The sequence below is a fragment of the Gymnoscopelus microlampas genome (genome assembly GCF_963454915.1).
Source record: "Gymnoscopelus microlampas genome assembly, chromosome: 22".
Taxonomy (NCBI): domain Eukaryota; kingdom Metazoa; phylum Chordata; class Actinopteri; order Myctophiformes; family Myctophidae; genus Gymnoscopelus; species Gymnoscopelus microlampas.
The window spans coordinates 1,350,740-1,362,500 of record NC_139959.1 but is presented as its reverse complement, the minus strand read 5'-3'; the positions used below and the strand labels follow the sequence as shown (position 1 = coordinate 1,362,500).

At 39.8% G+C, this 11,761-nt stretch overlaps 2 protein-coding genes across 2 annotated transcripts in view; both read right to left on the bottom strand.

Moving 5' to 3' along the window:
• Positions 1-786, bottom strand: part of LOC311039074 (polyunsaturated fatty acid 5-lipoxygenase-like) — a gene marked incomplete at its 3' end in the record, with an annotated part of 5,196 nt that extends 4,410 nt beyond the window's left edge. Inside the window, exon 1 of the mRNA XM_084048716.1 lies at positions 776-786. Within this exon, the coding sequence (XP_083904842.1) occupies positions 776-782 (7 nt within the window). The 5' untranslated portion in view covers positions 783-786. The remainder of the gene's footprint in view (positions 1-775) is intronic.
• A 7,882-nt stretch (positions 787-8,668) lies between these two features.
• On the bottom strand, positions 8,669-9,601 carry LOC311039073 (GTPase IMAP family member 7-like; the record flags this gene model as incomplete). The annotated part of the gene is made up of 1 exon (XM_084048715.1): positions 8,669-9,601. The coding sequence occupies one exon, from the start codon at positions 9,599-9,601 to the stop codon at positions 8,669-8,671; it is 933 nt and encodes a 310-aa protein (XP_083904841.1).
• Positions 9,602-11,761: the final 2,160 nt, after the last annotated feature.

Sequence of the window (11,761 nt, the reverse complement as noted above, 5' to 3'; positions counted from 1 at the left end):
AAAATCTGTTATATATTATCAAACATCTAACAACAATATGAACTATAGTGTTAACAGAGTGACAATGACATCACATGAGTCATTGTGAAACAATGATTCATGGTCACACACTATTTCAGTAATATAATTAATTTGATTATATCTGATTGTATTTATTTCATTTTATTTGAATGCAAGGTCATTAAAATGAGTCCATATTCAAACACACATGTGTTGAATTAACTGTGGAAAAACTTGAAGAACAAGGCACTGGATTAAGTAAGCTTGGCTGTTAGCCTGCTCCTGACCAGGCTAACTTCACAGCTAAATTGCCATGGTAACTAAGGTAGGCTTGCTTCAATTCTCTTTTGAGGAATCGGGTCATGGCTAAACTTAGCCAGGGTGAACTGGCTAAACTAATCTTCAAGCTAATTCAGCTTTTGAGGAACCGATTCAGCCCTAATCCTGGCTAAATTAAGCCAGGATAGGTGTTAAAGCCAGGCTTAAGCTCTAATTCCCTTTTGAGGAACAGGCCTCTGGTATCCTAATATATCTGAGGCACAACATTGTTCCCTCTGCACTCTATTTATCTGAGTATTTACCCTGTTGTTTGTACTGTAGAGTTCAAGCTTACTCTGCTTATTCTAATCTGAAACGTGCACTTTGGACCAGAGCATCTGCTAAATGCTGTAAACTGTAGATATAGCAGCATGTAGAAATCTAGAACAGAATGGCATTAGCTAAATACCTACTCAGTTTTGAGATTAAGTGTGATTTATAAAGATCAGAGTCTGACCTGACATCGTGTTTTTGATTCTGATTCTTTTTGAACTGGTTCAGAAACAGGTTCTCTATTCTGTAAGCAAGAATGGATGTCATCATAATCATCATCATCATCACATTAAACACTTCGTACAGTGATCCTCAACCTTTTGAATTCCAAGGACCCCCAGTTTGATATGCATAGGCCACAGACCCCCATTTGACCCCCATTTCTACACTTCGTGCCACCCTGCGAGCTTGTACTATTTGTGTGTGTGTATTTTACAGTTCTTAATGGGTTAACTCTGAGAGTGTTATTCCTAAATAGTGAGATTTCCACACATTGTGAGCCTGCAGCTATTTTCAATTTGAACATTTCTGAATGTGGTTAAAATGTGTGAAGTTATTCAAGTGGCTTAAGTCGTTAATAGAATGAAAATCACACCTGTGTGAAGGTAGCGGCGCCTTTGATACATTTTGTCATCAATAAGTGTTTATAATGTGTTTATAGCCACGTGTCACGTGAAGCTTGACCAATCACTTTGTTGACGGGTCTGACCAATCAGAGCGTCGACGGGTCTGACCGATCAGAGCGTTGACGGGTCTGACCAATCAGAGCGTTGACGGGTCTGACCAATCAGAGCGTTGACGGGTCTGACCAATCAGAGCGTTGACGGGTCTGACCAATCAGAGCGTTGACGGGTCTGACCAATCAGAGCGTTGACGGGTCTGACCAATCAGAATGTTGACGGTGAACACGGACAAAGTCAGGTATAGAGCAGGATCCGCTCTATACCTAAAGGCACCTAAAGGTATAGAGCGGCTAGCGCCGCTAAAAATAAAAGTTTAATTTACTTAAAAGTAACACTATATGGGAAAATGGAGTGGGGGTAATTCTGTATCCATACAATTACATACAATCCAGGCGGTTTGTGAGATTAACACGCACACACACACACACACACACACACACACACACACACACACACACACACACACACACACACACACACACACACACACACACACACACACACACACACACACACACACACATGCTCACGCACACAGACAGAGGTTGGTTCTCACTGTAGAAAACAACACGACACCGGGTGTGAGCTGCCTATAGTCTGGAGGACTTCTACACCCAGCACCGCCTCAGTAGATCCCTGAGGATCACTAAGGATCCCACCCACCCACACAAAAGCGTGTTCTCCCCTCTGCAGTCCCAGAGGGTAAAGGAGTACATGTACTCCTTTACCCTCTAGGAACATTTTTTTCCCCCCAGATTATTAAACAAAAGGAAAAAACGACTGTGCAATTACACTCGTTCACACATGCACTTTTCTGCTTTTATTGTGTGCTTTTAGGTTGTGTCTTTTTCTATAATCCTTTTTAAGCTGTTGTTTATGTTTTTATGTAGTGGAGCTTTCCAGTTTAAGATTTTCACATGCATGTACCTGCACAGCGCATCTAATGACAAAACTAAAACTGAATGTGAATCAGTATAGCAGTACAGTGCAGTGTACAGATTGGAAGCAGGAATCAAATGTAAGAGTTTGCACAAGCACAATCCATAAGCTGGAAATCATTTCTCGCATTTCTGAAACAAATATGATGCAACGTGCATGCCTTCATATCTACTTATAACAACTTCCTCAATTGTAAACGAGATGATCATTGTCCTTAATTTGTGTCTAATTTGATACAAGCTTGTAGCTCTGTTTTTAATTTATTTTTACAAACAACACACAAACAACAATCTTTGTATTTTATAGAAGCCTTTTTGCAAATTCAGCAAATTGTGTTGGGGAATGTCTATGTTTGGGAATGTAATTTATAGAGTAAAATGTTTTCCAAGAATGTACAGTATAGAAAAGCAGGTATCGTGTAACAACGAGCTGGTAGATCGATTATTTAAAAATGCTCTTGAAAAACTTAAATCAATTTTAAGTTTTTCTAATTGATTACAATAGATTTCGTTGTAGTAGTAGGACTAGTACTAACTCTCCAATAAAGTCGGGATTGGCATAGGACCCAAAAATCGGGTATCAGTCGGGCTCCAGTATCAACAGTGTTCAAAGGTGCCAGCTACCGTTCTTTGGTCTGCTCACGTTTCAGTTCAGCTAGCAGAGTGATGAAGGCAGTACGTACGCTTTACTGTAGTTCAGTTTGAAGTCCACGTCTTTGTCACTGTTGAACTGGATGTCCCGAGGCAGGTCACTGTACTCTTTAGCATCAATGCTCATAGGGAAGCCTGGTTGCCACTCACTCCACCTAGTGGGATTAAAGGAGCAGTTTGGTGCTGAACATTGTAACTAAAGTGTTAAAGGAGCACTTCAACCACTTTCCTTTCCTTATGCCGGTGTTGCTTTCCCTGTGTTGTGTTATCGTCCTGTGGCAAACGTGCTAAAACACAGATAACAAACACATGTTTAGACTATAAAACATTTCAGACAGTGTATATGTATCTATTTCAATCTGCTGCAGCCAGATTGAAATACAAGCTGCAGCCAGAGACCGGCATGACCTACAGAAAAGTTTAAAACGGGACACTTTCATGTATAAAGGGCCATTCACACCAAGCACAATACAGTAACTATAATTACGTGTGATAATTGCGTGAGATAATTACGTGAGCGTCCAGTCCACACTGATAAACAATAATAAAACAGTGGCACCAAACACGTACTGCTCAACCCAGTTGTGTCAGAGCCCACACGGCGGGGGAGAGAGACAGAGATCTCTGTGGTGCTGAAAGACACATGCAAGGTAATCTGACTCTGATTATTTGCATTAGCCCCACCCACCCCCGCTGGTGTGACCGGCGCTTATCATGGACATTGTCTTAACTGGTCTCTGCAATAACGCACGATTTACATTTTGTTTCTATTGTTTGTACCGGTGGGCACACAAACACTACTGTGGCCATAGGGGGTACCATGGTAAAGTGGCGGGCCTGTTATGGCCATATAGGCATAGGGGGTGAGGTATATGAGCTTTAACCTTGATTAATTGTCGCTGGGCCTCGCAGCCCAGGGCCCCGGGGCACTGGCCCCATTGGACACTGGACCCCTCTCCCTCAAGAGGTCTTGCCTTTGGCCAGGCCACAGTTGCAAATATTAAGGTAATATAAATAATAATAATACATATATGGACCAAAAGACAGACATACAGTCAGGTATGCAGACATGACTTAAGGACTACCTCGTCCATCACGGAGAACTACTTCCTTGTCGCCCACCAGCCAGCGGAAGCAGGGAAACTCCACGCACTCCTCAGCCGGGGTCTTCACCGTGATGTACCTGCAGTACCAGTCATCCTGCACCCAGTACTTCTTCTTCTCAATCTTCACCATCTCAATGTCACCCAGGTTCTCCCGTACGTCCAGATCATACGAGTCCACCTGCGCACAGGCATTGGCCAAACGGTACATAAAGAATACACTGAGTTACATTTACTTTGTTTGCATTTTTTACTTAAATGTAATGTTTAGTTTTTTTCTTCTATCCACGGCAGGCCCGAATGGCCAGAGGCGGGGATTATGTTTCCGGTGCCGTGAGTGTGTGCGTCTGTCCACCTGTATGTCTATCTGTCTGTGAGCAGCTAATCTCGGGCACTTAACCTCCACCCCAAATCTTTCAAATCTGCCTCATGGTGGCGCTTGTAGTGGCATCAATGAAATGGCAAGAGAGAGTATTAGAGGAAAATGTAATCTAGCGCAGTAAAATGTATTCCAGTATAAATATCACAAGTAAATGTCACAAATGGTTATGTAAGGCTCCATAATATTGGCACGCTCAAGAGCCTGTTACGGGAAATAACAAATGTCTCCATCTCAAGAATGGTGTTATCAAGCCAACCTAATTTGACTGTGGGGGCTACATTAAGAACAGGACATGATTTATAGATGTATTGAAAGAGAATATGAGGGATAATGACGGTATAAAACCCAACGTCAGGGTAGATGAGCCGCAGACAATCTGTATCATGCTTGCTCTGTGCTCTGACTTAACCTCTGCATTGCCTAAATAAAGCCACGCTTGAGATTCAACATTTGTCTCACGACTCTCAATCAGTTCTCTGCAGGAAGAACCCAGCCACAGATATCCACAACACGCTATAACAGGCAGACTTTTTCAAAACACACTTTTAGCTGATGTGTTACAGATGTTGTCCAAAACTCACCCAAATTGGTACACATTATCTCTGTAGTCATGTGATTTAGACCAGTGGGTCCCAAACTAGGGGTCAGGACCCCCGGGGTGTCCCCAAATTATTTTGGGGGGTCCCTAGATGATTATAGCTTAAAGTGTAACATTGTTTTATCACTCCACAGTAAACAAACCAACATACAGTATAAGTGTGTACAGGGTATCTGCACATTTCTGAACCCTTGCATTGTGTACACTTGTGGGTCAAATTTGACCCGTGATTTAAATCAGCCAAAAATACTCAAAACATTTTTTTTTTCATTCATTTTTTTCTCCCACCTCATAGCTGACTTGTAATGCATTCATATGATGTTATCTAGCTATGATAGAAGAATAGAATAATTAATAATAATAATTAGGACACACTTCCAAAAAATATATATTAAAAAATACATGTTTTCGTTTTTTAACTTTAAAAAATGTTATTATTAAAAATAGTGACACTATGGTGTTAGGGTAATTTTTGATCCGTATAGGCCTACCATAGAAGGTAAAAAGTAATTTATTTTTCATGAACTCAAACTTTATTTTACTCCTGATAGCAAATACTAGTCTCTCTCACTCTCAAACATGTTGAATATTGACAATTTGGGGGAAATTGAGCCACACTTCTCTGCCGGGTCATTTCGGACCCTGACACCACAAGTGTCACTTTTTTTTATAGAGACCATCAGAATTAATTAAAATCATGATAAATATTTTTTTTGCGTTAAAATGGCTATTTCTGAGGATATCATGAAGCCTCGTTCCAATGTAAAGGGTACTTTTTACCTATTTAAACTTGAAAACGGGTCAAAAATGACCCTAACACAATGGAAGGGTTAAGATCTTATTAATACCAAAATGGTCGAATTGTCAAACATTACATAAGAAAGAGGCAAACATTGTGAAAATAGCAGAACTACAAGCTCACAACGCCTCGCAGTGCGAGGCGTGTAGATCGGAGAGCCTGATAGGTTTGGGAAACCTTGATCTAGACGTATCTGCCATATTTTTCTGAATGCCATTCCTTTGGCCATGGTTGGCTTTAAAGGTTTGCGGGAGGGGCCTGTTTTTCAGAAAATGTTTTTTGTTAAAATGCCACAAATCGTGTCCGCATGTCCCATCTGGTGCTTGTTTCTATTGTGCTCATCATGTCACACAATACATTACATATCAACTACAACACTAAAAACAATAGATTTTCCCCCCAAAAAAGGGGGGGGGGTGCAGAGGATGCCACCCACACAGGGCTCCTTCACATGGAGCTCACTGAGGGAGTGCACTGATCACATATAGGAATGTGGTTTAAAGCAGTGGTTCTCAAACGTTTACATATCAAGGACCCCCAAATTTATATTTATTTTCCGCAGACCCCATCTGAAAATATTTTGTGCAAGGGACCCCCATTCAAGATTTGTGTTGTTAAAATATTTCAAAAATATTCCCAAATGTTCAATATTTTACCCCATTTTATCTAAAAAAAATAGCCACTCTACAAGCTACTAAGTTTGTAGATTGTAGATTTTCAAATAGCCTATGTACAGTATATATAGGGTTAAAGTGGTTAAACTGATTTTGATGCTATATTCACTCATTTTGCTGGGGGCCACCTCAAGGACCCCTGGGGTCCCCAGGCCCCACTTTGAGAACCACTGGGTTAAAGGACTTTGAAATCTGATTTACAAAACTCAGTTTACGAGGGTTTTTTTTCCATTTCAGGCTTGAGCAACACATTCCAGACCAGAGGGCTGTGGAATGTGTGTGAGCATATGCAAACAATTAGCATTGTTGTTTCCTGTTCTTTCCCTGCCTCGAGGCTACTGTCACTTCTGCTAAACTGAAAAACATGTCAATCTATCATCCTGCATGTCCAATTTATTTTACTGTATCAACCAATAGAGAATATCCCAGTGTAACATATTATTATTTTAGGCAAAGGTCTTCAAATAGTTTATAACTTTACAAATTACATCAATGTAATTTGTCTTTTCCCAAGAGACAAAAAAAGGTAAAAGGACATACTGTTTTTAGGTGCAAGAGGATTATTTACCCAGGGTAGGTAAGCAAGAGTGCTTTTTTTTAGCAACTCCCTGCTTCACACACACACACACAAACGCACGAACGCACGCACGCACGCACGCGCGCGTGCACACACACACACACACACACACACACACACACACACACACACACACACAATAAAATAAAGATCAAAACAAACCATACATAACTAGATACCCTCTGAATCTGCTTCTTGAACAAAAAAACAAAACAAAAAAACACACAAAACACATTCAATTTACATGCTTAATTGCTCATTCTCTGATACCAAAGTACAGGTGTTCAACCTAGTGGATTGCCGATTTAACCTTCTGGGCCACAGTAAGTAATGTTTGGATCGATTCCATCTTTGCTCCCTGAGCTCGAGCACTGGACGCCTCCAATCTCAAGACCTCATAAAAGGACAACTTCCAGTGATGAATACTAAGGTTATGAGGTGGTTCCCATGACTTTGTACAATTCTAATCTGGCAGAGTTTCCTAGGTGATAAATAAAATGGTTGTTATAGTTTATAATGAATGAATTGATTGTTGTAATTACGTGAAGTTAATGGAATATTACAAACATTCTGCCTATTTATACTGACGTTATTAGTACTTTAAATCTATGTTCCAGATAGTGATATTATCTGTGGTTCCATTTAACTTTTCTTGTCATTTATTATATAACCCAGAAACAAAACCACTTTTAACATTTATACCGCTCAACAAATGCATTAAAGGAAGAACTGATAAAGGTTGATTCCATGGGACACCATAAGTGCGCATTGCAGTTCCATGGTAGGCAGGTTTCTGAAATGTCCACCGTCCACCAGTGAGACGCTGAGTGAGTATGGACCAGTTATATGAAGATAATATTAAAAGTGGGTGAAGTGCATCTTTAAGTGGGACTCCACTCTTCCCAACTTCCCATCTCCCAAGAAACACCAGCAACAAAGCATGTCCTGCCTTTTTAAATGTTTTATTAAAATCCTGTAGCTTCAGGGTGGACTAATAGCCAAAACAACTAAAGTAAACATAAAATTGCCAACATAATACAATCTAAAGGAACCAAAACACAAATCTTTAACCTAAGACATTAAACACAAAGGCTTCCACCAATCAGCAAAGTGAAATATATGTTTGCCCATAGCATATTATATCATATCACACATCTATAAAGTATAACATCAGTTTTTTAGAGAAAATGGAACACAATTTATGATCGGAATAGTTTCATAGAAATTGCAGAAATTACAGACTTAATCAAATCGAAAGGAACCAAACACAAATAATTAACCTAACTCCTAATAAAAACAGGAGGGAAAACAACCAAACATCACTCAAATATATTTTACCCATAGCATATATATTATGACATATCTTCTCAGATCTATATTTCTTACATCAGTTTCTTTAGAGAAAAACAGAACACAAGCTATGATTAGAATAGTTACACTGGTCTGTAGAACATGAAGTGAGGAGTGGTTCAAAGAATACCAACAAATCAATCCAAAGATGAAGATCTACAAGCGGGTTCAATTGGGGAGAATGTTGTGATGTAATTGTAATAATTAAGTAGCACAATATCTTTTGGGGAGTGAGCCATAACATGCAATTTTCTAAACATGAGCTCTACTGTTGTGTGGATATTTTATGACTTCTTGGATAATCTCATCGAAGCGTTGACATTCACTGGATAGTGCAGCTATCCACTTCTTTCCCTACAGCACCGAAAGCTGATGAACCACCACTGCCAAATAGACCTCCCACAATGCTTCCAACTGTCTCGAAAACACCCCTCTTCTCAGCTTGCTGTCTTGCTTCTTGTTGATGTCGACTTTTCATTTCATTTATTTCCCTTTCCCTAGCGGCTTTATCCATCCATCCTTTTTGCTGTAACTCTTTCTCATATTTTTTCTTCACTTCTTCCTCCTCTCTACGTCTCTTCTCTTCATTCTCTTTAAGAATTTTCTGTTTCTTTACCTCTATTGCTCTCTCTGCCTCTTGGAGCATATCAGAGGTGTAGTGGTGTCCTCCATTTTCCTTCACCACCTTGTCGATTTTCTTCAGCAGCTCAGCGACCTGAGAGGGATCCTTTTTTGCTTTGTTGTTGAAGACATGATAGTGACAATTACATTTGCTGACCAATTCTTTTAGATCTGAAGAGTCGTTAATGAGATCCTGAACGGATTGACCTTCATCAAGCTGGTCACCACCAGTGAAGAGAAGCATGGTGTATTTAATCGACATGTTTCCAAATCCTTCCTGAATAATCTCCACAGTTTTCTTCTCCTCAGCTGTGAATCTTCCCAGTTTGATCACAACCAGGAACACATGGGGACCAGGAGCTGAATAATCTATACACTGAGCAATCTCTTGAATGGTTTGGTCTTGGCTGAACTTGGTGTCAAACAAGCCTGGTGTGTCAACAACAGCGACATTTCTACTACCAACTAAACCTTTGACTTTCTTACAGTACTGTGTCATAGATCCAGTTGAAAACCTGGCTTCAAAAGCTTCGAAACCCAGGATGGTGTTTCCAGTGGCGCTCTTTCCAGCTCCTGTCTTCCCAACCATCACAATCCGCACGTCATCATCATTTATAATGGGAGCTGATGGCATAACATGATATGGTTATTTCAACACTCTTAACACTAACAATAGTGAAAAAAGATCTACTGAAAAAAACAACACTCTTAACACTTGTTATAAATAATAATTTCATAAGTACTTAATATTGCTTCTAATTGTTAGTGCTATAAGCAGATTATAATGCATTATACTGTAAGTATGTTTACAATGGAGTGTAGACATGGGCTTCATAGAAAGCGTTACCAGACCTTCTTCTTACTTGTCTTAACAAAGAAAATATATATCGTAACTTGACTTATATCTTCTGGCAAGATACATACCTCCATCTCTCCTCTGGATTTTTGAATTCATGTCTGTTTCGAGGTGTTGTTTTACTTTCTTAGAGGGAGAAAGAGAAAGAGAAGGCGAACAAGGTACCAGGCCAATGTAGTACTGCGCACTGTTTCTGTCTAATGTCAGTGCCTATATACTATACACATTACCGCCTCCGGGGCGGGGTCTTAACACCCGCCTCTCATTGACAGATCGATCATCCAATCACAGAAGCTCTAACTCCCTGCAGCAGCCGCTGCCGGGAGGTGTGTATCAAATTAGTATGCGGGCACAACAGTATTCGGTTTTTAAGCATATATCATAAACAATACATTTGGTACTTAATTTCATTAGTTAAACAACTCCTTGTTCAATTATCCACATTCAATATTTCACACACATTAAAATAAGACCAAAAAGTATTCCATTAAATCATTGCACACTTAAGTTACACACATACAGTCCTATTTAAAATACAGTTTCATGTTTGGAGCTTTTAGTGTAAATAAACAATTGTCCACTGTGACTTATCTGTACTAAAATATAGTTATATGAAAAGAAACATTAAAGAAAGACCAGTGGCGTACCCACCATAGAGGCAGGGCAGGCGGCCGCCTGCCCAACTAAAATCTAGCCTCCCCTAGAAAATAAAGTAAAAGACTGAAAAACAGGCAGTGAAAAAAATCCAAAGAGAATAGTGGCCGTCGGACCTCCTCGTCGCAGCCAATCACTACCATATCCATTCCGCAGAGCGACGTCGCCTATAGTGATGCAAATGTGTGCCTTCATATTTTCATGGGGTGCCAGGAGAGCCAGCTGGGGGTCTGGGCCATCAGGCTACTCACCTCGCATAAAAGGGGCTCTGAGTCTGAGAGCAGCTTGAGCTATTAAACTACTGTAACAACATGAAGAAACCACTGCTTAATTATTGATTGATTTATTATACTTGCATATTGTTTTTATTAACGTTTTGTAGTCAGTGTATTGTTGTTGTTAACTTGTTTCCCCCGAGATTTCCCCCCGAGATTTTTCCCCGAGTACCCCCCCCCCCACCCCCCTTCGGAGGGGGGGTAGAGAAAAAAATCTCGCCTGCCCTAAATGTACTTTCTGGGAACGCCACTGAGAAAGACTATTGTCTACTATTTCAATACCTAGAATTGATCTTTGATGAAGATTAAAGCAGTAAAAGTAGAAATCCTTGATACAATGTATCTTATGTATATTCAACAGGTTTTAAGTTTTATATTAGAATATCATACTATTTCTCATCCTGAGTCTACTTAGAAAAGGTTACATTTACATTAGCCATTGCTTAAGTCTGGTGACCTTTGGCTTTTCACAGTCAGGAAAAAATACTGCAACTCAACTTTATATTATCTTTTCTCGTTTCTTACAAGCTTGCTTTTTGGCTTCCAGCCACTGTTTGACCTGTCTTGGAGAATCAGTAAAAAAAAGAGGAACTCATGATTAGTGCTATTTACATTAATGACCACCCTCTGTTCTTTATCAAAGTGTTTCAGTCAGCCTTTGAAGCCTCATCAGGTGATGTACTCATCACACATCTCTATGTAAATGTGAGGACTGATTAGGCCTTTGTTAGGCAACCTCTGTTCTCTTTGCTGGCACAGTAGATTTTAAGTGAGTCATCAATTTCTTTAATCTAGTTCCTTACTATTACACTAATGTGTCATAGCAAAATAACCTGGTAGTAATATTCTCATATTTAATAACTACTTGTAGTCCTGAGCCTTGAAATACACCACATATGAAAACAGATAACGCTATAAACTTAATCAAGGCAACACAATCAAACTAGAAAAGGGTGTTCCTCATACATCTGGGGGGAGCAGCATTAGTATGATATGGCACTATTGTTGA